Here is a 25,723-nt window from a genome sequence, read left to right on the forward strand (position 1 = left end):
TGTGTTTCTTCACTTGTCTTTACCAGATTCATAGCTGCACAGTGGCGGCAGACAGCTGCGAGCTCACATGATCTTTTAGTAGCAACTCGCAGATTTAGCTGAAATTAGCCTTTTTAATTCTACGTTTTTAGTATGAAAATGTGTTTAAGACACAATACGTCTCCTCACAATGTCAAGCGACACATCGCGTGTTGCTGATCTACTGTAGCTTCGGTTGTTTTCGGTAACTCGCGGGATGTTATCGAGCGTACCGGGGGCTTTGAGGAGGTCGCCGGACAACAACATCAGGGAAGTTGGGCTCTTTCTCTCCACATGTCACAAAGGGACGAGAGTGAAAATGACATCTGGGAGTACAAGCCTCTCCAGAAGAAGAAGAAGACAGAGACATCACAGTCTCCAGCTGCCACCACAAGAAGGTGCACCTCCAGGAAAACCTCCAGGAGAGCGAGCACTGCCCCCCCGGTCAGGACACCTCAGAGGGCTGAGACAGTCCAGACTGATGGACGTGCAGGATCTAGCACATGTGTTAATGTTAACAATGTAGAGACTCTCCCTGTGGCCTCGGTGTTGTCTCCTGGTGAGACAGGTCAGACGGACAGGGCTGCTGAGGGACAGTCTTCTGGACACTTCTGCCCCATGTGTCAGATGCCCTTTTCTGTCCTGGTGGTGCAGAGTCAAAGATGGCATATGGCCGAGTGCCTCGACTGCCCCCGGGACAAATGCAAAGGTACACACACACCCATGCTTCTTCAGATGAAAGGCTGAGATCCTCCCCATCATCTATATGTATTCATAGATATATGGTCTTTATTAAAAACACACCTCCTGCAGTCAGGTGCACACAAGTATCCAATTAGATATTCATGTCACATGTAAGTCCTGCTTTCCATAACAAATCAAACTAGACTTGTTATGGACTTAACAAGTCCACCATTTAAATTCACCAGATGCATGTTTTTATTGTCAGTGCTCTGACCAATTAATTATTCTGGGAGAGATCAATAAAAACTTAAAGAACTTCCGATCCCACATTGTTAAAGAAAGTGATAAAACAATTCCTTGATTCCCTCCCTTGTTCAGATCCTCACCCCAATTAAATGGATTCTTCCATTACGCATTACCCAAATAGTGGGTGTACATTGTTAATATATGTTTGCATCTTTGAATCTAGTGTCTATTGTATTTTTTAACATTTATTTTTTATTACTACCTCTCCAAGGACTGCAAACAATATCAGACTACTGTTTTATAGAACAAAGTTTCTTGATATGTCTTGTCAAATTGCCTTTTCTGATTTGGATTTAAGGTGATTTTAAAGTTTCTAAATGTTTTATCTCTTCTTACAGAATGTCCAGATGGTCTCTGGTGCTCCTCCACCATCCCAAACCATTACAAGAATTTTAACCACACGCTTCTGGCCCATAGTCGAGCAAATAGCGACTCATCCCTTCTCAGTCTGTCCCAGCAAGCAGAGACCAGCGGGGAGACCAGCCTCAGCCATCTCCCTCGGCTGATGAATAATGATGTGGGTGCCTCGGATTTTGAGATGTCACAGGACAGTGCTGTCGGTGTTTCTGCCTCATCCCCTCACAGTATTAACACCAGAACACCTCTGTCTAAACGCACAAATGGACTTCTGTTTCTGCGCTCCCCTGGCCCGGAGGACTTAAAGAAAAAGAAAGGCTGGTCGTCCGCGACTAAAAGCCACAAATCCATCAGTGCTTCCCAAGAAAGTAAAACAGGGATATCGTCCACTCCAGTGAAGGAAGACAGTGAAGGACAAGCTTGTGAAGTTTTACCAAACAGTGAGCCACCTTCTGAAGACAATGATGCCATTTCCTACTCACCCCTGTCAGAGTTCCCTCCAGAGACAAAAATCAATAACAGTGAGTGTAGAAAAAGCCTTTTCAAAAGTGAAGCATTTGAAAACGATGATGAAGACTCGCTGACGCTGTTTAGTGACAGCTTTTCAAGTGAAGATGAGCTCCTGACTCAGTTTATAGGCAGCATGGAAACCAACAATGTGGCAGAGGACAGCCTGTCGTCCTCAAACATCCAGCTGGAGTCAGTTACCTCATTAGCTGATTCCACTGGGAAGGAGGAAGCTCGTGGTAAAGTGGCCAATGCCACCAGTCGGTGTACGAGTGTTCAGTCTCCACAGAGTGTTGTTCTAGAGCGCCTGAGAGAAACGCTTCTAACCTCAGACAGTCAGAATATCAAAGATTCAAAAGAGCGCATTCAGCCAGAGCAGGCCAGAGCAAACTCTCAAAAAGAACTTCCATCTGAAACCTCCACTGTCCAAAGATCTAAAACCATGCCAGTGCAGAGGGGCCAGAGCCAAGCTGGGCAGGCCTCCGCGCTCAAGCAGACGGACATTGGAGTGTTTTTTGGCCTCAAACCGCTCAAGAAGAAGGAGAAGGAGGTCGCAAGTGGACCAAGCCAGCTCAGCATCGCCTCGAATCCAGAACTCAGTGACAACTGGGGACAGAGACAACAAAGGAGAACGTGGCAGAAGAAAAGTAAGGCTGACCCAACCGCTGCCGCCTCACAGGGGACAGCGACTGTAGAGAGCAGTGGAGCAGCGAGTACTCAGGGAGCCAGGAGAGGTTGGAGGGGAGGCTGGGGAAGAAAGAACAGAACTAATGCTGATGGAGAAATAGAATATCCACGCTGTCCTTTCTACAAGAAGATTCCAGGTCAGTGATTATGGAATTCATCTGAAGGTGAGCATTTTTTTTTTAAGTCTTTGTTAAATACTAAAGTAGTTTTTATGTTTTCTTCAGGCACAAAGTTTGTCATAGACGCCTTTCAGTACGGGCAGATCGAGGGCATCACTGCCTACTTCCTAACACATTTCCACTCAGACCACTACGGAGGGTTGACCAAGAAATCAACAGTTCCAATCTACTGTAACAGAGTAAGTATAAATGACTTCTAATGTTATATCATTACGGTCGGTTTCTTTAGCGTATCACCTATTTTATCAATTTAACACTTTGTCCTTTACAGTCTTTTTTTAGTTTTTGTGCAGAATACTTTATGAATGGTGGTTTTCATAAAGTACATATTCACTCCTTTGAATTGCAACGAACCTTTTGTTGTTTCCTTCACAAATCCTATTTATTTGCACCTCATTAAAAAAGCTTCCCTGTCTGCTCTTTTCCACTGAGTCCTCGAACTTTAGTCTTTATCCATTTGTTATCTCACCGCTCTGCGTTTACTGAGAGTAATGACAATTTCACTGGCAGCCGGCAGCTATGAATACCAATTTGCCGGTGGCTGTGTCCATATTGGAGGTGAATGAAATTTGAAGACCTTTTTAATGGGGGTTTTTACACGTATTGTCCGGCAAATTTAGATTTTTCCAGGTCTCATTATTGCTCTTGGTGACTTTGAAAATGCAGCAGCAAAATTAAGGTTTATGAATTAAGCAGTAAAGTGAATTGAAGTAGTCTGCAATAATATTTGTACTCTATAGCCATGTTTAAATAAGAGCTGCATCCTCTGTTCAGATTACAGGGAACCTGGTGAAAAGCAAACTGAGGGTGGCAGAGCAGTACGTCCACATTCTCCCTATGAACACCCAGGTGACTGTGGATGGGGTCAAGGTCATCCTCCTGGAAGCCAACCAGTGAGTAGTCCAGCAGAGAAATTAAAACCCCCAGAATAAAGCCTTAAATCTTCCTAAATTAACATGTATTTTTCATCATCTTAATTCCCCTCCCGTCTGTGTGTGTCTGTGTCTGTCAGTTGTCCAGGATCGGCCATGCTGCTGTTCTTCCTGCCTGATGGCCAGAAGGTCCTCCACACTGGAGACTTCAGAGCTGATCCCTCGATGGAAACCTACCCAGAGTTACTCAGCTGCAGAGTGCAGACGCTCTACCTGGACACCACGTAAGTGCCTCTCTCACACACAGTGAATATAAGAGTAGCAACAGCAGGGTTGTTGTGGTACTGCACTGCTCTCAGCCTTTATGTTCAATTAGTTTGTCTAATACTCAAACCTACAAGAACACACACTCCTCAGTCCCTTGTTCAGATTTTCCTCCAATGTGGATAAACTGACAACAAGTCAAAGTGACTCACAAGCCCCGGAGGACACTCAGATTTTCAGCGTCAGCTCTCTTCTCCCTGCAGCTACTGCAGCCCTGAGTACACCTTCCCCAGACAGCAAGAGGTCATCAACTTTGCAGTCAACACAGCGTTTGAACTGGTGACGCTCAGCCCACGTACACTTGTGGTGTGCGGATCCTACTCGGTGGGGAAAGAGAAGGTCTTTTTGGGTAAGTGTTTGGAGTTTATGCAAATACTCATCATTTGTCCTAACTGAGCGTTCTAAGTGCTTGTCACGCACTGGGAGATGCCTGCAGGCTTGGCATGATGTATGAACTACAGAGCATTGCAGGCTTTGTCTTGGCTGACGATAGTTTATAGAAAGTAACCCGGGAATGGGATCAGTGAGGAATGTTATTGCTTTAAGTTGAAATGCTTGCATATTGTATATGTAACCAAGTCAGGATATTGATAGAGATTAATTCTCATCAGCTGGATCAGCACATTTAAGTTTTATTAAGTGTTTTATTTAAGAGGTTGATACAATAAAGAGAAGCAGTATATTTTCCTCCAAACACGGGACATGACGTCTTCAAATCGTGTTGCAAAAAATACAGCAGCTTAAATTTCAGTTCTATGTTCTTATAGAATCAAACAACCTATTGATAAATATTTAAAATGGCTAATTAAATATCAGTCATATGTTGTTCTGTTCTCTTTTCTATACATTTTATAAATCATGGAGGCTCAGGGGCTTCATTTTGACTGCATGTTCTGTGTGGATCGTCATCAAAATGATCTTATGATAATTTCACTGGTCAAAGCAGTTATGCAACATATTCCCCCAGGGGAGTTGCTATATTTTTTGCATAATTCATGGTCAGTCTGAAAATTAGGCAGAGTGATAAGAGACATTTCTGATGGCTAATTGTATGACTGAGAGATAATTTATTGATATATTCTTGGAATGGTGATATAACTGTGTGAGTTATTACCAGGACTGCAAACTGATGGACACACAGTAAATGTGTTTCTGAACCCAATCATAGCGTGAGTGGATTTTCCCCCCGTAGCCTTAAATCACTACCTGACCTCCTTCCTCCACTGAAAGGTCGTCAGTTTGGAGAATTCGTGGATTAGTGTGTTTTCGGAAGAAAAAGTGTTGCTCTCGCTCTTTTGTCCTCGTTTTTCTGAGGGGAAACCGACGGAGTGACACACGTGAATAATGGTCTGATCCACTTTTCAGTGAAGAGTGAAGTTCTCAAACTACTGTCGTCCTCACACAGAGCGAACAGCGTGGATTCATTCAGTAATCAACTCTCCTTCAACAAGCTCCGCATGATAATTGGTGCTGGAAATAAAACCACAGCTGATTGGATTGTTAGTATAACTGACTGTACTGATCCACTCTGTGATGTTAATTCACAAGATTATTTATACACCTCCATAAGGCAGGAAACACAATGCGGAATATTCACATTCTTTCGATAACATTGTGAAATAGGGTGTTTTTGTTTTTGTGAATTTCCAAAGAAATAAAGCAGAGATCTTCATGGGGGGGGAAAAACATCAGGCATGTGTACAGAGTCGATATCTAGGAAGAGGTGAAATGTGGTGTGGATCCGGATATTATTCCTATTTTTGTGAATCAAAATAACTATTTTTAACTCTAAGTTACATCCTGGGTCTTACAACGAAGACGCTGAATCTGCCATGTTCCTGCTTCTTACATGCACTTGGTTCTGCTTCCTCTGCAGCGCTCGCAGAGGTCCTGGGATCCAAAGTGTGCCTCTCCAGAGACAAGTACAACACCATGTGTTGTCTGGAGTCGGAGCAAATCAGACAACGGATCACCACCGATGGGAAGGCTGCCCAGGTCCACGTGCTGCCCATGATGCAGATTTCCTTCAACGTAGGTGTCACATTCCCTGATCTGAGAGCAGTCATTACACTCAGCCCTTGGGAGTAGAAGATAAATTGGATTTTAGTGGCATGTTTAGCAAACACCAGTGGTTAGAGTCGAACAATTGGCTGATATATGACATCAGACTTATCCTTCAGGCAGTTTCTTTGTGTATTCATGGCATGAGTCCATCCACTCCAATGATAAACACCCAGGGTGAGATGAGTTTAGCTGCTCCATTTAGTGAAACCACTTATAGAGCAGGCTATTTTAGTTTTTAAATGATTTCTCTAATTGTCTGCAGTTCTTTTATTTTTAAATGTGTCTTGTGTTAAACCGAGGTCTGACTATTTCTGGACTGTTTTTTTTTCTGCTTGCTTTAGTCACACACAATTATGTGGGACAGGAGTTAGAATTATTAGCAAATGCTGATTATGACCGAAGCACATCATCTCTCTTAAACTGACTCATCTGTATAACCACAGATGAGTTCTAGACTGGGTGTGATTAACTCAGCACTGGACAGAGGCCGACTCGGGGACAAATGGAGGCAGGGACTGTTAGTGCTGAGAACTACTGAGGAGTGAGTCTTCCTGGTAGTAACCTTGTTCGATGACGCCATTCTTATTCTCCCCCCCCCACTCTGTCCACAGAAACTGCAGCAATACCTGGCGCGGTTCTCACAACAGTACGATCAGCTGCTGGCCTTCAAACCCACCGGCTGGACCTTCAGCCAAAAGGTGGAATCAGTGGAAGACATTCGGCCTCAGATCGATGGCAACATCTCCATTTATGGTACGCACTGAACTTCTTCCTGACATATCAGTGTGTCCAATTATGTGTCCGAACTTGCAGTTAGAGTGTGGATATCCGATCCAGGCCATTGGGACACAACAGGCGGGGTTCTTCAGGGTTGTTTCGGTCAGAGAGAACACTGACGACTCTGCTACAAGGCTTAGAATGATAATAATGAATCAGGAATGAGGAGGAACGGCCCAGAGCGCATTTCTTAATTAGTTAGTCCCTCTCTTTGCTGTTTCCTTGCATTTGAAGGTTTTCTGCCAAGTTGGAGGTATTGTTGCTGCTCCTGCCTGGACAGAACGCCCTTCTCTCTCTTACTGACCAAACACAGAACCCTGCAGTGCTACACAATCCTTCACATCCTCCCACGTTCTGCAAAGACTCAACCAGCAGCTGCCAGAGACAACATGCCACTGCAGATTTAGCCGTTTTTTCTTCCCGTCCTGGTTCATGTTCTGAATAGATCCATCAACAGCATCAGCCATCTGGCCCCTAACCCACAATCACCAACAAGAGGCCTTTTGCGTTGCACAGCACACACTCGTATCATTTCTTGCTCCTCAGCAGTTTGTTTGTCACTCAGGCGGAAGCCAATTCACGCCGTCTCTCCCTCTTCTCGCTCTGCCCCATGTTTACCTCTTCCTCTTTGCCCTCCCCAGCCATATGCTGCTACTGATCCTAACATTGAGAGATGCCAGCTTTCTGCAGCAGCTTCAAACTGTTTTCTTATTTTCCCCTCCAAACATAAGCGATGACATTTTTGATAGTTAATGTCTCGGCGTTTGAAATCGTCCTGTGGGTCTCTCTGTGGAGCATCTGGTCCCTCCCCTGGGACTTTACCATGTTGCTTGTCTGACTGGCTTCCCCACACCTTCAGACATCTGACTCAGTGACAGCGTTTTACTGAAAACCAAATCTCTTCTTGGTTCACCGAGCGTGACATTTCATTATCGAGAAACGAGGAAGATAAAATCTGAGTCTGAAAATCCTTCTGGCTCAGTTCCAAACCTCCACTGGCCTGTTTCCCAAACAGACATGGCTCCTTAATAAGTAGAAAATTAAAACACGCTTGAAACGTACCTGCGAGGAAAATCCAAATGCTCAAGTGCCAAAGTTTGGATGCATCTTAATCAAAACTTCACTTTTATCTTGACAGGAATCCCGTACAGTGAACACAGCAGCTTTCTGGAGTTGAAACGTTTTGTCCAGTGGCTCAAACCTCTCAAGATCATTCCCACGGTCAACAATGGCAGCTGGGCCAGCAGGAAGGCCATGGAGAAGTGCTTCAGTGATTGGCTCATGGAGGCTAGAGCTAAACTGTAGCTTATGGACCAGTGAACTGTGTTTAAACACTGCTGCTGGTTCCCATTTCCACAAAAACCATGTGAGCACGGGGAACAGATGCATTTTAAAGCCACGTAATTTATTGAAGTTGTTTTTGCCTCAGACTGTTGAGCTCATATTCAACACTGATATCCAAAGTATAAAGGTTTTTACTTTTATCGACAATGGGCTGAATTAAATATTGTGTTAACATGATTTGAGGGCGTGTATCATAAACCACAAGTGTTAAACATGGGAACAGAATTAACTGAATGGCTACTAATTACACCACTGTTGTCACAAAGGAATCTTCTTTGCTATTTGTTCTCCAATCTATGTAATTCAAACATTTTATGCTGAGAAAAATAAATGTTTTAATGACTCTTTTAACCCTTTTATTGGCCGAATTATTGACGAGGCGTTTCCATGTCAGGTTCCAGAGTGAGGTAAACAAATCAGCTCTATACAATAAAAAGATTTGTCATGCTCATAATGCAGTATTCTATGACATTACCTCAGTACAAATAAATAAACACCTGATGTTCGCGGCTTGTTGTTTTAAATTCAATTGTATTTTGAAGACAAGTTAATTAAGTAAACAATTGGTCTACTGTATGAACTTGGTTCCTGCAGCTGATGAATAAAGGAAATACAAATGATCAGTGTTTTAATAATCTGGTCCAAATTTTATTCAGAATCATCTCAACAGATTTATTTTCCCAGTACAAGCTGCTTTTATAACACAGTCGAAAAAAAGGACGGATTTATTTACAAGAGAGTGAATTAGTCATCGAGCACAGCTTTAATATCACAGTTAAGAATGGATGTAAAAAAATAAATGTGCTTTTTCTCATATCTGTGCAATAGCTCCATTAAAAGTTGAAACGTTAACCTTGGATTGATGGATTCATTACCCTGAGGGGAGCAGTGGTGTGAATGTAATCTAAGTGTAGCCTGCTTTGTCCTTGCTCTATGGGGACACTGGTCACTGGACCTATATATTAAAAAGGCATTCTAAATATAAATGCCGCTCAGCACTTCTAATACAGGCCCTGCAGATATTGTCCACTTGATGTTGTCTTTGTTCGTGAGAGGTCTCGGTCACTAGACATGAACTATATAAGGAAAACCGGCTTCCCCTATTTATATTAAAATTACATTTCTGTTTCAAATCAGAGAGACATGAGGTGAAACGCCATTCTGTCTGCATATTAATCCACAAGACTCTCGTCCTGGGGTGTGGACGTCAAGAAGCACTGGTCTCTCCTTACTTCTTTTTTCTTTTGCTATTCATCCCCAAGTATTTTCAAGATAAAAAAGGATTAAGTTAAAAAATGGTGCACTTCATTTTAATCTCACGTACATAACGAACTTTGGGTCTAGAAGCTTTTGTTTTGTTTTCCTTTCAAAGCACAACATTATCTTTTTACAATTCTATCATCAAACAAACATTTCCATAAGCTGTGTTTCAGATACTATATGTACAGTGTTTATCATAGGATACAAATTTGGCCAAAACAGACAGAAAGACAGAAAAGCAAAAAAAGAAAATAATCTGTACAAGGAGGAAGTGATTCTTTTCGTTACAACATAATCAGTGATTTGTGAATTTAAGATCAGATCTAAAGGGCAAAGTTCAATAGTTAACCTGTGCTCCCAGTCTGTTCTAATATATGAATCACAAATGCTTTTATTGCCTCCATTTACTAAATGAGGTGTCATTTCCTGTGATAACCACTTCCTCTTAGAAGTCTTCTTACCGACCACCAGCTCTATATTCAATAAGTATTTATCTGTTTTTAAAGATTCCTGAGGTACAGTTGCAGATTATATAGTCTTACTGATTATTTCACATTTAAAGATATATTTATCTTGTAGTGCACAGATAGTCTTTTCAAAGCAGTTACACACCATCAAACTGCAGTCTTAATATCCTTCATTTGTCCTATTTACCTTCAATTCAGGCTCTTGTAGGTTTTTAAAGTCATTTACTAGACGGGGGACAGGTCAATAGGAAATGACCAAAACCCTGGAAAAATACTGTGATCTACATGGCACAAACCCAGCTATAGGCAGGAGGCGCCTCAAAGAGTCACTTAATCACACCCAGACACAAGAGGAGAAGTTGATTCCATCTCTAGTGGTCAGTTTTCCGTCAGCCGTTGCAGGGGCAGTTTGTGCAATGCAGAGGCAGATGTCCAGGGAGACGCAGGAGGGTGAGTTTCACCTGAAAAGAGAAATAATTCTGCCCGTCAGATCCCAGAGTGCACACAGGCACGTACAACAGCAACACAGTGAACACGGACGATGTGTCGGTGATGAACGCACCTCATTCTTCAGCGACTTGCTCACGTACGTGTTGAACTCTGTCACGCTGCCGATGTGCAGGTCATTGATTGCCAGAACTTGGTCTCCTTTGTGGAAGAGACACACTGTCTGTGGCTGGCCTGTCCACGCAGAGACACTGTGACACACACACACACACACACACACACACACACACACACACATACACATACACTTCTATCAGTTCTAACAAAGGCGCAACTAAAATGTATGTGGCCCTTTGTCCACCCTCTCCAGCTGTGGGCCCCTGGTGGCCGCCCGCCTTTTAGTTTATGGCTGAAACCTCTGAATGTATGTTGAAATTTCAGTACTTAACTTGCATCAGCACGGATACAAAAACAATGACAACATGCACATTCATTGCAACAACAATAACACACAATGTTTTTTTTGTATGGACACAACGACAACCCTACATTTAATAAAATGTTGAATGTGGATTAGATAGTAACCTGGTGTGAAGTGGGATAAATTTGATTAACTTGCGTGTAATCTAAGCACATTCAAATGAATATTCCACTTTGTCCTTGAAACCCTGTCCCTCTGACCTGTAGGGAGGGACTGATTGATAAAGCTGATGGTCTTGTCTCCTCTAAAATCGATCTTGCTTTTCTTAAGACCTGTCGATGGAAGATAATGGACGAGCACAGCTGCTGCTTCTCGCCACCTGGACGATATTATCCAGTCTTCTTTTGTTTGAGACACTCAGGTGGAGGTAACAGGCTACACTACACTGCACACGTAATGAGTAGAAACTGATGTCTATCTAGAAACATTGCTGAGATAAACAGTCACTGCTGCTTCAACAACACCTATATCTATATTTACAAAGCAATCATTGGGCTACTGCAGGGGTGTCCAAACTACGGCCCGCGGGCCATCTGCGGCCCGCCATCCATTTTAAATTGGCCCCCCTCCCAAAAAAAAAATTATTAAAAAAAAAATTAAAAAAAATTATTAATTATTTTTTTGAAACTCAAATTTTAGTAGCACTTCAATGACACTTAATTATAGCACTTTGTCGTTTTGCTCTATTTTTAGGATATTGTACTTTCTTGAATCTTGTTGTTCTGGGCTTGTACCCTTGAATGCACTTATTGTAAGTCGCTTTGGTTAAAAGCGTCAGCTAAATGAAATGTAATGTGATGGACTATGGCCCACTGTATTGCAGCTGTCCCTCCGCCATACTGTCAACAGTCCGCTCCAGGGCAGGGGGGCGTGGCGGCGTGAGTGTCCCAGGCCTTCGTATTTTTTTCTATATGTGGCCCTTGGGATAAAAAGTTTGGACACCCCTGGGCTACTGCCACTATATCTCTCCTCTCTCATCAGCTGGAATTGTAATAACCTCAATGCCCGCTCCCCGAGCTGGCTTTCATTATTTCTGCCTCGTGTTAACACTAACTTGGGGAAGACAGCTTTCTGTTATAAAGCACCTTACATTTGGAATGAGGTCCAAAAATCTTTAAGGTTGTGCTCATTTATTTCATTAAGGGAATTCTCGAATCTATTCTCATCTACAACTGACTTCTCCTGCAATGATTGTAACTGCTAGTTGACTTAACCATAGTATTTTATTGAGTCGTCAAAAATGACTGTTTATGACCTTTTCCCTTGTATTACTGTATATATATATATATATATATATATATACATGCATATTTATTTCATTCTTTTTTTTTCTTTAAATGTATTAACTCTTCATTGTACCCTCGGCACCATTGTAAATGAGGGTCTTATTCCTCAATGTGTTTTCCGAGGCTTAAATAAATAATCAATCAATTTCAAGAAGATACGACAGGGTACGATAAGCCTTGAGCCGTGAAACTTTTATTGTACAGCTTACCTTGGTTTCCCATCCAACTCTGTTAGTGTCAGGTGCTTTCTCAAATCTACCTTCTTGACCTCAATATCTCTTTCCTCTGGGATGCTGTGGTCGACACTGGAAAGAGAAATGACAGAGAGCAAAAGCTTTACTCAAAGTATTGCACACATTTAGACACACTCTACAAAGAAATGCATCTAAATCTTCATTTATCTCAGTTGTTGGAGACAATACAAGTGATTTTACTTTACGAGAAACGTTCCAATATTCTCCTACAAACTTTGGAAAAGTTATTGTCTTATTTTTTCCTTGGTGAAATAATTAGACCAGCTTCTGATCTCAAAGGCAAAGACTGACCTTTGCTGATGTCGCAGTGAACAACATGAACATGACTACACACATTTCCTTGACTCATTCCTCCATGATATTGCAGCGGGTTTCTGTTAAACCTACAGAAACTGCTGTAACCAGTCCTGCAACATATCGAGCTCCTTCCTGATCATTTATTTATCTGCACGAACACGTATCAGTTTTTTGTTTGTTTTCTTTCTGTGATTGGCAGAGGAGCAGAGAGCGACACAGCGGGACTTTCACATGTCTGTTGAATCAGATCACTCACTCTAACTCCCTCCCCACGTCTCTGGTGTTTGTCTTGTTGCTTTTCTCGGATTCAGGGTTAGTTCCTTCAGAGACTCACCTCTCTGTGGAGGTTTGCTTCTCCAGCGTCTTAACAGGGGAGGTGGCCCCTTCGTCGCTGTCGCTGCTGCTGCCGCTGACGTCTGAAGGATGCGTGTCTTCCCTGTGAAAGGATGTTATCAGGTCTGTGTCTCAGTTACAGTCAGTTATTTATGTGTTGTTGGCAGAAGTCCAGAAAAAAGACAGGGAGAATAAAAAACAAAAATGTTGTTGTGTTGCCAAACACACCCACTGAAGCTACAATCTCCGAGTGTCTGAATGCAGCGTCATGGAGGGTGACTCACGGGCAGATAACAAAACCATAGATGCTGCCACTGCTTTATAAACATGCAATGGAAAAAAACCTTTTGCCCTTTAGGAAGAAATGACAACAACAAAGGAGGAGGAAATGTTTGATAAAAGGTGCAAGATAACTGTAAATGCTGAAAACCAAAATAGACTCTCAGTTATTTAAAGAAGGGACCAAAAAGCAGCATGAGAGAAATAAATAAATCTCTAATCGCTTTGCCGGCGCAAGAGGAATTCTAATTAAGTTTCAAGTCTGAAGCAAGTCTTTAGACTCATATGACAAATGTAGTGGGGAGGCTGGTCTTCATCGGGGCGGCGCAGTGGTTGGCCACTTAGAAAGAAATCAGATCAGTGTGAAACCCAAAACGATCACATAACATATTCCAGCAGAGTTAACAAAGAAAACAACACTGGTGAGTGTTTGTTACACAAGAGATGATGGAGTAGACAAGCTGGAAGAGGCAAAGTGGAGGGGATCCCCAATGTGTTGGTGATTCAAAATAAACATCACGGTCATACGTGATTGGCTAAAAACCTGCCTGGTGGAAATAGTGTTGTTTTCATTCGTTTAATCTCTCAACTATTTTTGCTCAGTTTCCGGGTTGAACTACACGTTGGCTGGAAACTCCGCGAGGTTGTGCAACGGGATTCAAGGTACTTTTCCGTCTTGTTTGGTGGGTGTGTTAGAAGTGTTGCCCAATCAGCCCCAACGTGCATGTAAACTCCACGGTTTTAATTAAGTGCAGAACATGGTGCAGAACATTTAGCATGATTATATTTCTTTTCCAAAATAAAAACGTGACTCATGAATCATCATGGCATCATTTTCATTCATGCATAACCTCTTTCACGAGGTGAAAGTCAAATGTGTAAGTTGCTAAACAAGTTGCAGTGTCAACCGATCTGTGCAGCAAAACTAGTGCCCTCGCTGTGTTTGAGCCAATCAGGCTGTGCTTCCAACTGACGACTGAGCTATTTTGGTAACTAGGGCACTGACATAACATGTTGCACAAAGAGCACAGGGCACTGACACCAAAAAAAGACTAAAACACCAGTGATAAATCTGTGGTGTACCTGTCGTCAGCTTGTTTCTGGGTCTTATGTCTGTCAAAGACCTGATTGACAGACCTCATCAGGGTCCCAGGCGGGTCCTCTTTCACCTCAGGGCCCCTGCAAACATTTGACACAGTCAACAGCCAGCCATTTCTATTATTATTATTATTCTATCTGAGGGGGGGGGGGGGGGGGGGAATCTAACTGACGCTGCCTGGGCTACTTACTTATCGTGCAGTTCCTTCATCGGTACATATCTGCAAGACATAAGTATTTAAATCAACAGACACACAAGCAAAGAGTGTAAACGACTGTAGCGCTGAAAGTCACGATTGAAGCGTGTGTCAATGGGACAAAAGACAGTAATGAGCACTCACAGAAACTCCGTGCTGCGGGTTGAACCATTTGCCTTGCTGCGGGTCAAACCATCTACCTCGACCTCATTAGCAAAAAAAGACGCGTAACAGTCAGATCATCCACAGTGTCACATTTATAGGAGCTGAATTCATTTAATCACAATATTTGATTCAGCTCTACTGGTACAATATGCATGAAGTTGTATAATGACTGCTCTTGATTAGTTAATTTATCACTTTTGGTATTAAAAAAGAAAAGAAAATTCCATGCAAAGAATGAAAACTGAATATCTTAGGATTTTGGACAGAGGATCAAACTTGATTGATAAAATAATCAATTGATCAATCAAGGAAGTAGCTGGCAGATGAATTGATATTCAAAATAAAATCAGTCCTACCTGGTTTTGGTGGAAGTGGAATCTCGGGTAGTCATAGATCGGATTCATGGGATATGATACAGGTCTCTTGGAGCAATCTCCACTCTGCTGGCCAATCAGAGAGCAGCATGAGACATATGTCATAACTGCCCCAACAGATACTGATCAGTAATTAATAAACAATTATCTCAAGATTTTTCACCTTTGATTTGTCAGTGTTGGACAACGGTTCAGTGAAGGACCGTATTTTTGGTGATGGCTGAAAAGACACACACACACAGACACACACACACACACACTAAACATCCATGTGTATGGTATTTGATCAGAGAATGTTTCACTATAATCTGAAAGAAAAAGGTTTTGTTCGTAGAGAAATGACAGAATCCCAGTGAATATGTGTTGTGTTTATGTGCTGCTTCAAGCCCATTCATCTCGATCTCCCTGGGCATTGTATATACAATAAGGTAAAATAAAGTTTGATGTATGAGTATATGTAGATATATATATATATAGTTTATATATATACATGTATCATGTAAGAAATCTCTTAATGAGCTAGTTTAACTTAATTCTTAGATTCTGCAAGTGCTGCTGCAGTGCTGTTTCTGACACTGTACTGATCAAGTACAGATAAAATACAAAAGCAAAAATGTGGTCTGATGTGTATTGTGTACTGATGCCAACAGGAAGTAATGAAAGAGTAACGATAGAGAGAACGACATGTCTCCAGTTCTTTCTTTTACGCTATCGAGAAAAGGCTGTGATCTTGCCCATTTGGAGCCAGGGTTAGGATCAATCGTGAGTTAGTCTCAGCTGTCAATCACGACCTTTCAAACGATTTTTTATAGCCTCAAATAACCAATAACCAATAACATAGAGGAGGCATCTTGAAAACAACTCAAACAGGTAGTAGCTCTGACCCCCCCCCACACACAAGGATAGGCTCCTCCCCTCACACAGCTGCTACAGGGTCCCATGTTAATTTGTGTGAAAAAAAATCCAATCAGCACATACAGTGCCTTGCATAAGTATTCACCCCCTTTGGACTTTTCTACATTTTGTCATGGTATAACCACAGATTAAAATTTATTTCATCGTGAGTTTATGTAATGGACCAACACAAAATAGTGCATCATTTGGAAGTGGGGGGAAATATTACATGGATTTCACAATTATTTACAAATAAAAATCTGAAAAGTGTTGAGTGCATATGTATTCACCCCCTTTACTGTGAAACCCCTAACAAAGATCTGGTGCGACCAATTGCATTCACAAGTCACATTTGCAAGTCACATAATTAGTAAATAGGGTCCACCTGTCTGCAATTTAATCTCAGTATAAATACACCTGTTCTGTGACGGACTCAGAGTTTGTTGGAGATCATTACTGAACAAACAGCATCATGAAGACCAAGGAGCTCACCAAACAGGTCAGGGATAAAGTTGTGGAGAAATATGAAGCAGGGTTAGGTTATAAAAAAATATCCAGAGCTTTGAACATCTCTCTGAGCACCATAACATCCATCATAAGAAAATGAAAAGAATATGGCACAACCGCAAACCTACCAAGAGAAGGCCGTCCACCCAAACTGAAGAGTTGGACAAGGAGAAAATTAATCAGAGAAGCAACCAGGAGGCCCATGGTTACTCTGGAGGAGTTGGAGAGATCCACAGCTGAGGTGGGAGAATCTGTCCACAGGACAACTATTAGTCGTCTACTCCACAAATCTGGCCTTTATGGAAGAGTGGCAAGAAGAAAGCCATTGTTGAAAGGGATCCATAAAAAATCCCGTTTGGAGTTTGCCAGAAGCCATGTGGGAGACACAGCAAACATGTGGAAGAAGGTGCTCTGGTCAGATGAGACCAAAATTGAACTTTTTGGCCTCAATGCAAAACGCTATGTGTGGCGAAAACCCAACACTGCCCATCACCCTGAGCACACCATCCCAACAGTGAAACATGGTGGTGGTAGCATCATGCTGTGGGGATGCTTCTCTTCAGCAGGTACAGGGAAACTGGTCAGAATAGAGGGAAAGATGGATGGAGCCAAATACAGGGAAATCCTTGAAGAAAATCTGATGCAGTCTGCACAGCAGGACAATGACCCTAAACATACAGCCAGAGCTACAAAGGAATGGTTTGGATTAAAGAATGTTAATGTCTTAAAATGGCCCAGTCAAAGCCCAGACCTCAATCCAATAGAGAATCTATGGCAAGACTTGAAGATTGCGGTTCACAGACGGTCTCCATCCAATCTGACTGAGCTTCATCTTTTTTGCCAAGAAGAATGGACAAACCTTTCCATCTCTAGATGTGCAAAGCTGGTAGAGACATACCCCAAAAGACTTGCAGCTGTAATTGCAGCGAAAGGGGGTTCTACCAAGTATTGACACAGGGGGGTGAATACTTATGCACCCAACAGATGTCAACTTTTTTGTTCTCATTATTGTTTGTGTCACAATAAAATTTTTTCACACACAATGGCTGAATTGTTTTTCGGCATTATTGGTTTTGAAACGTCCTGGTAAAAGGGGAAGAGGGGTATAATTGTTGATTTTGAGACTGAGCATGTGATGTTCAGTTAGAACGGAGGCAGATGTTGACAAGTGAAAGAAGGAAAAATGGGGGCACTGTCATTCATTTGGTGTGTGGGATGTTTACCATAGCTGTTTGCTGCCCATTAAACAAGTCCTACAGGAGGATAGTACATCAAATAATTACTGTCAGCGGCACTGGTGGGTTGACATGACGGTTAAGTGCTCTACAAGAGTTGCTGTTTTGTAATATCATAAGGAAGTAAAACATAGATGTACCTCGGAATTCAACAATTTATGTGGCCTGTATTTCAGGGCGTCATACAGGTCAGAGAACCACAGGTCCACTTCATCACTGGAAAGAGACAGGAACACATTCAATAAATCATGTTTTCTCTATAAGCTATTACTCTCAATTTAAAATGCATGTTCTGAAATATAAAGTGGAAATTGTGACGTTGAGCAACCAGGAAGGCAAATCCATTATCTGCGGATGGACTGCTCCTGAAGAGGAAAGCAGCCTCATAATTTAACTTTGATTGTCAGAAATCCTGAAATAGTAGATGGTGTATAAGAGGAGGGGTGGGGTAGGATGGGGGGGGGGGGGGTTAGGGTTAGGGGGGGGGTATTATGACGCACTGAGTACGTGTCATCTTCAGAAAGACACTTGGTTACACCATCACTGAATTTCAAATTAATGCGACAAAAATATATATTTAAAATGAAAAATATGCAGCTAATTTGTGATTAATGTGGATGATGAAGAGGCTTTGACTTCATCAGATGAAGTTTTCCAGCCGCTTGGTGCTTCTCATTCAATCAATCAAATTGTTATTGTATTGTAATTATTTGTACAGCTCGTATTTACAAATCATAATCTGCCTCGTATAGGACAACAGGGTGATGCCATTCAGAGAAGCTACTTCCTAAACAATGCATCTTTGAGGAGAAGTGTATAATTGGTTATCATCCGCATAAAAATGTGAATTTACAGAGAGTTTCCTGATGTTTCCCAATGGAGGCATATAAAAGGTTAATAAAATTCCTATTCCTACAACTATTCACACACACCTTTATTATTTATCTATTGCATTGGCTCTTTGTGAGGTGATTATAAAAAACAAGTCCTCTGTATGTGTGGTATGTCAATTGGTTTCAGATTATGACACAAAATGCATCGGTGCTGATAGACGAGCGATGAACTCAGAAGACTAACCTGTTCTCCCCGACCAGGAAGTAGTCCCGCCCGGCGGCGCTGATGTATAGCACGCAGGACGGGGCGCACTTGAACATCTCATGGACCCATCCCCACTTCTGGTGCTGCTGAGGGCTCACGTTCAACAGTGAGATACTGAGAGAAGGAGGCGGATGGACAGATGTTGAAAACAACAACAAGTCAGAGAGGGGGGCCCTGCGCTCAATATGCATGAGAGAAAAACAACATCTACAGCCTTATGGGCAAACATACTGTAGTTTGACCAATGTCCATTTTGTGTTGTTAAGCATTTGGTTATATTGTTATAAATACATAAAGAAAAAACTATTTTGTTATTTATTACTACTTTGTCTGTTTTATAATTTGCAATTGTTTAAATGCTGTATTTTAACATTTTAATACTGTCATATTAAACTCTCCAATCTCCTTCAGACCGGAAATGTTTTAATTCTGTAAAGCATTTTGTTCTGGAAAGTGCAGTATAAATACATTATTTTAGTTACAGCTATTTTATAAATGACGTACTGTTCCAAATCTATCCCTCCAAGTGGCCTCTCCTTTTCCTCCGCACTTTTGAAGTACTTCAGCTGATGTCCATTGCTGCTGACCTTGAACAGCACAAAGTATCTCCTCTTCCACGATTTCTGCACAAGAAACATAACAAAACAATGAAATATCATTTTGAAATAAAGCAAACAAACAAACGTGGCGATACAATGGATTCATTGTGCTCAGTGTCACCTCTATCTTCAATTGTTTGGCGGGAGGAGACTTGAGCAGATACCCAGACCTGATTTCTTTCACATCTCCAACTGGTTTGTAGAATACTGCGAAAAAATTAATTGTTTGGTGATCGTCTCTCTGAGGTAGCAACGAGTGTGTATGCATGCATTACACCGGTACATAAGCACACGCTGACATCAAATGAATCTTGCTTGACTTGAAAGGATCAGCTGTAAAAACAGTTTTTATGATAACAACCCCTAAATACCAGAAAGGAACCACAAGCACCCAAACCCCACCTTAAACCAGATTTCCACATGTGATACACTACCTGTGCACCTCTGGGATTTATGCATCGTGACAAACCTAAACAAGAAAACAACACATGAATGCATCAGCGCCTTCAAAACAGCATGAAAGGGAAGTAGGTCACCTATTCAACTTGCAATGTAAGATTTTTACAAATAGAATCGTGCAGAAGCAGAGCGGGAAATAGAGCTCAGATCACAAAAGAAGCATTGTTAGGTTTATGTGTAAATACTAAAGACATTAGTGCATTAAGCAAATAATAGTAAGTTATTGTAAAATGCTAAATATTACATCAAGAGTATATTAATGCTTCTCTTTATGCAAAATCATTTTAAAGATTTCAACAATCTAGCTCTCACTTTTCGCAGGCAGAACCCAACAAGTTGTCAAGTGCACATCGAGCTGTGTCACGTTACAAAGTAATTAAATAGGACAACAAATTCTAAACATTACAAAACATAAAAACACACACACACACACATGAATTATATATGCATGCGTATACACATAGACTTAAGAGCCATGCTTACCTGGGGAGCACCTGCAAGAGGAAGCTGGATGAAACAGCAATGAAATTTTCAAACTGTGAACCGGAGTTACTGGTTTCTCACACAGGGTTTTTTCAAAGGTGAGTTGTTGTTTTCCTGTAGAGTGCCATGCAGCGAATGTGGTTTCCTAAATGAGCTCAGATGTTAAGTTTAAAATGGGTGGAGTCCAACAGTTGACTGGGAGGGATGGAGCGAGGGTTTAAGAAAAGACTCAGAGAATCGGAAAACAGATGCTTCTGTCTGAGATCTCTGCTGGTGAAATATAAGTCTGATGTGTTGATTCATCATCAGAGTAAACAACATCTATAGCTGCTGCTTTATGACACTTATGTCAGAGTGATCATACATGTAGTGTGTATGTGTGCATGTGTTTACACTCACGTCTGCATGTAAATTCTGAATCATCTGCTTTTATCCTCATTATAAAAATGATATAAATTTTATCATTGTTTTTAACATTAGGTAAAAGTTTCACTGGGATTTCTACCTCCTGCTTTCCTGTATAGAATATTATTGTATTTATCTTGTCATTTTCTATGTATTTAATATATAACTGTGCTTGGGATACTTTGCTCGGCAAGTCAAAGCTAACCTGCTATTGTGCAGCATTTTAATCCTCAAATATTTATTCGTCTAGTCTTTTATACATATATATTTATTTAATTCCTATTTATTTTTATATTTTAAGCCTGTTATACACAATGGTTTATGTGGTTGTTTTAAATATAAATAATAATTAACCTTCGTACACTGGAAATATACAGTCCATATATACAGTCATTAAAATGTTAAACAATGTGTCATTGAATATTACATTTTTCCTGTTTACACATGTGGAATAAAAATGACACACAACTCATTACACAATAAATTCTTTAATACAACAAAATGTTTACATAAGCATTCCTCTGTTTAATTATTGACCCAAATGAAAAAAAAAATATAGGGCCTGATTATAATTTCAATGTAATTCATTCATTCATTTTTTTCCCAAATATTTTTCAAATATATTCCTGAGGACAACAGCATTTAACACCGGAAAAGCAATTTAAAAATTGTACCCATAAAAAATAAGTCATTATTTTGTCTTTCTTTCAATTCCATTCCCAAACAGGTGGAGCAAACACTCCTTTCAGCACAGGTCAGGCACCACATCACTGATCAGAGATCCCTGTGTGGAGAGGACTCCAGAGTTGTGGCGGTGTAGGGACAAGAGTACGGAACGCCAGACACTCCGCGTCGCCCTATCTCGAATATGCAATGTTATCAAAATAATTAAAAGTGACTGATGAAAAAAATAATTACAAAGCGAGAAAAAAGGAGAAAAGTGTGAATGAAAGCTGCTGCTGCTGAACTTCTCCAGATAAACTACCGACACGTGATGAATTGTGTAAAAACATTGGTTGTGGACATTGTGGATTGTGTATCTTCAGACTTGTCACCACCAGTGATAGCTGCCTCTGTGAATGACAGACTTTGGTACAGTAAGATTGAATTTGCGACCAGCAGTAAATGTCTTTTATATACGTTTGCAAAATATAATATTTCAGTTACTAAACTATGCAATTTTTCAGTAAATGTTTTCAAACAGTTTCATAAATTACATGCTTAAAAAAAAATCTGATATAAATGCAAATTTGTATCATTTGAATTTTTGAAAACTTTAAAGCACTATTATTAAATAAAAAATAGAAGGACATCGCTGGTGCATGTTATGACAGTGTAGAGTAGGTTATGACAATGTACAACACTAATATACAGTGAAATGATGTGGCATTTGTGCTTTGGGTCCCGGTCCAGCATTACAATAGTAATAGTCTTCAGACATTCTTGAGAAATTGTGCAGTGTGTTCTCGGTTATTAATAAAAAAATGATTGAAGAGGAATGTCTAATTTTACAGATAAAAAAAAAGGGGCAAAATTCAGAAAAAGTGATTTGTTAGACTCATAAAAATAATAACTGCGCAATATTTTGATCAAAAACATAAACTTCACCTTCCCACACCTGAGCAAGGGAAGTTTTGAAAGTCACGCTGAGGGAAATGGAAGAAATTGCAACCGATTCTTGCTTTCATGGGCGGGGGGGGGTATACTATAAACTATGCACTTGACCCAAAATCTGAAAAGATAACTAATCGGTACACAGCAAAAGATCAAACCTTCCCAGCCATATACGTAAATTAAATTCTTTAACATTACACTTAACCCACTTCATGGGACAGTAAAGAACCTGAGGATGCCAGCATGCTGCTACCAACTTAAATGTGCTAGGAAGGCTGAGACACCGAGCCTTTGGCGAGAGCATCGTGATGTGTGCGTTCCTGCTCAGAGGAGTGTTGTCGCTCTCCTTTGTCTCTTTTGTTATTCTTTGACGGCTGAAAACATTTAAACATGGATAACTGAAAATAATGTGACGCAATTTCCAGCTTAAAAATCTAGTGGAGCAGGTTTGTAATCGAGCCGCGTTCTGACGGATTCTGACTCACGGATCTAATGTCCAGGGGGAAATTTGTAAAGAAGTCAAAGTGCATCTCAAGAGACCCTTTTTTCTGAATAATCGCATTATATAAATAAAAAAAAGAACTAGATTTATTTATGGGAGCTTTATAAAGAGGCTTTAAAAGCATTCAACTTTTGAGCTTCTCATTTATTAGATTGTGTAATAGTGATCAGGCTCTGGAGAGGCTACTCTCAGAACACCAAATTATTAGTCACTAAACTAAAATAAGCTCAGAAGTGCCGCCTTTTATATGTTCTTGTTTCCCTTTGTCCGGTACAGTTTCTTTCAACGTCACTTGCAAAATGCTGGAAAATGGAAAGACACATTTTCAATTACGATTCCCAGAGCCCACAAAAACTGGCAGTAAATTTTCCGGGGCTGGTAGAATAACATGGATATTTCACAATGCCTGTCGACAAAGATCAGATCAAATGTGACGCCATTATTCTGAAGAACAACCTGAAGAGGAGGAATAAATGTCACCATCAACACATGAACGAGGAGTGCCACTGTAAATATATCGTTTTTTTTTCTCACAGAGTGTTGTTGTTTTTCAGGCCCAACTAAACGTGCAAAATATTAATATGTGCTCCGAATGTGCAGTGTCCTGCTGGGCCTGAATCATCCCTGAATGCTTTGACCGTTTCGCCAATACCTGACACGGTCAGTCTCGTCAGTCACTCGAGTCTTCCTGTGTCGTACAGTACGGTCACTTAAGGTTGGCGGTTAGTTGAAATACAGTTCTTTGGTCAGCATAGACACCACGCAGGGGATCTGCTTCTTCTCGCTGAAACGTGGGTCTTCGGACCAGGACTCAAAGCTGGTAGCTACCATGTAGTTGACCCGTGTCAGGATCTGCATTATCTCCAGCTGCTTGCCAAACTCGTTGAGGACGTTGCAGAGCGCCTGGACGAACCAGGAGCCGCGCCCAGGGTTCCTCCATGAGTAATACCCTGGAAAAATCATCATTAATCAGCACTGGAACAAGTTGGATACATCTTCCTCATCGTGGTTAAAGACACCCAAGTGTTTTTCAAGTTATCAATAAAATCGTATACTTTAAAACATAGACTGTATATAAAAAAATGGACGTCATGACAGCTCCCTATAAGTGAATCCAAAGACTGTAAATTAGCCCCGGGTGGCTGATTGCTTTATATATAATCTCTTTCTCCTTAATGCTCTTCATTTTTCTCAGTGATGATTTCTGTCAGTGATTGTGTTCTTGTCCAAGTGTTACCTTGGTTTTAATAAGTTATTTGATGCTATAAAAACAGGGTAACGTCGTGACTGGCAGCCAAGTCTGACTCGATTGGTTGAGCGTTTTTAATCAGCCAGACCTCAACACCACGTCTCCCATCACCTAATTGTTACAGTGCAGACCCTGTCTCCAAATATAGTTTGGGCTGGTTTATCTCTATATTTAGTCTATGCTTTAAAATATGACTTTAAAACGGTGCTTTACCTGGAACAGTGGAGTAGGCAAAGAGGAAATCTGCCTCTACGGGAATCTTATGTCTTGGATTAGCATCTGTCTCCAGGGTGTCGTTTGGCGGACCCGAATCTGTCTGTATACCATCATCAAATTCAGAACCCCGACAAGCCTGGTGAAGTAAATGAAATGACATTTCATTGTGATCCTGAGTAGCTTTCTCAACGATGACCTGGTGAAGCAATTAAAACATTAACTGTTTTTAAAAGCTGGGACGGGCAAAGTTTTACACAGTAAAAACTATCCATGGGGAGCTACTGAAAGACAATCAAATCTGTCTTCTAAACAAAAACAACTGCTTAAGTTACATTATAATCGTCATTAAACCCCTTAATTAACTAATCAAATATTCAAAGCATAGTGTTTTTTTTATGAATGAAAGTCTGCCTACCTGGATGAAGAAGAGTTTTGGCTTTCCCACTAAGCTTTTTACACATGTCCCCCCCTCTGAACAGCGAGGTCATGGTCTTGATGGGCATGGCTCCATCTGTGCCGTAGATCATGCCCTCCTCGCCGTGGCTTAGCAGGATACAGGCGAAACACGAGCTGTCACTATGGTCTTCCTCCGAGGCTGACCCATACACACACAGACAAATACTCAACTCTTAGCTCGGCTCGGGCCTCATTACACGTCTCTAACTTTAAAAAAAAGTCTCAACTTAATGGCCTCATCTGAAATGTCCTCAACAATTCGCCTTCTGATTTAAGAAAGTCCATTAAAGCTAATTGGAGCATATCAATTACTCATGTTTGTCCACAGGGGGAGCACTATGTTAAAATAAATGAAATAAATTACAGTCTAATTTAGCTTTGAAATGTTCTTGTGTAGAACTCTTGGCCAGTGTTGTTGACACTAGAAACACGAGTCATCAGGAGATGGCAAATCCCCATGTCACCCAAAACCAAAAACGTCAAAGGGCACCAATTTGTTTCACAAGTTTCATGATTTACGTGTTCTGCTCCAGACTTTAAATTATTAAAGACACCAGGTGGACATTCAGCCAATAATCGTCAAGACTATGTCATGGAACAAGAAGTTGATAAAGGAACATTTGCAAAGCAAGACAACATCATGAGGTTTAATTGTTCAGAGCTCAACCAACAATGGTATCTGTTCAGGGAACTGTCAAAGAATTCTTTAGTTATTTTTTAGCCAAAGGGTTGAGCAGCCTGACAAATGGAAGAACAGACTGGCAGAGTAAAAAGCAAAGAACTGTATGGATTCTAGAGAAAAGCAGCCATCACATACAATTGTACACAAGGTTCAACGTAGCTCCTATAAACATGTGACAGGAGAGTTGACCGTTGTGTTAGGGACAGATCCATGCTGGTCACTAGCATTTATATACAATTACTTCTACAACAGCACCACCTGCTGTCT

At 41.0% G+C, this 25,723-nt stretch overlaps 3 protein-coding genes across 3 annotated transcripts in view; 1 reads left to right on the forward strand and 2 right to left on the reverse strand.

Annotated features, from left to right (window-relative positions):
- Positions 1-7: 7 nt before the first annotated feature.
- On the forward strand, positions 8-8,739 carry dclre1a (DNA cross-link repair 1A (PSO2 homolog, S. cerevisiae)). Its single transcript, XM_053414298.1, has 9 exons — positions 8-727; positions 1,347-2,696; positions 2,784-2,917; positions 3,513-3,631; positions 3,751-3,894; positions 4,138-4,283; positions 5,811-5,965; positions 6,610-6,751; positions 7,914-8,739. Exons 1-9 carry the CDS (start codon positions 313-315, stop codon positions 8,078-8,080), a joined length of 2,772 nt encoding a protein of 923 aa, XP_053270273.1. The 5' UTR covers positions 8-312; the 3' UTR covers positions 8,081-8,739.
- LOC128427199 (pleckstrin homology domain-containing family S member 1) lies at positions 8,740-20,492 on the reverse strand. The gene is made up of 17 exons (XM_053414300.1): positions 20,333-20,492; positions 19,825-19,859; positions 19,512-19,597; positions 19,296-19,414; positions 18,771-18,905; positions 17,834-17,909; positions 17,682-17,711; positions 17,489-17,541; positions 15,221-15,278; positions 15,040-15,126; positions 14,663-14,724; positions 14,513-14,542; positions 14,307-14,402; positions 12,946-13,047; positions 12,270-12,365; positions 10,409-10,544; positions 8,740-10,307 (listed from the first exon to the last, which is right to left on the reverse strand). Exons 2-17 carry the CDS (start codon positions 19,847-19,849, stop codon positions 10,236-10,238), a joined length of 1,263 nt encoding a protein of 420 aa, XP_053270275.1. The 5' UTR covers positions 19,850-19,859; positions 20,333-20,492; the 3' UTR covers positions 8,740-10,235.
- A 3,823-nt stretch (positions 20,493-24,315) lies between these two features.
- casp7 (caspase 7, apoptosis-related cysteine peptidase) overlaps positions 24,316-25,723 on the reverse strand; it is a gene marked incomplete in the record, with an annotated part of 3,488 nt that continues 2,080 nt past the window's right edge. Inside the window, 2 exon segments of the mRNA XM_053414302.1 lie at positions 24,316-24,454; positions 24,734-24,913. Coding sequence (XP_053270277.1) covers positions 24,438-24,454; positions 24,734-24,913 — 197 coding nt within the window.

Source organism: Pleuronectes platessa, chromosome 21 (genome assembly GCF_947347685.1).
Source record: "Pleuronectes platessa chromosome 21, fPlePla1.1, whole genome shotgun sequence".
In the NCBI taxonomy this organism is placed as follows: domain Eukaryota; kingdom Metazoa; phylum Chordata; class Actinopteri; order Pleuronectiformes; family Pleuronectidae; genus Pleuronectes; species Pleuronectes platessa.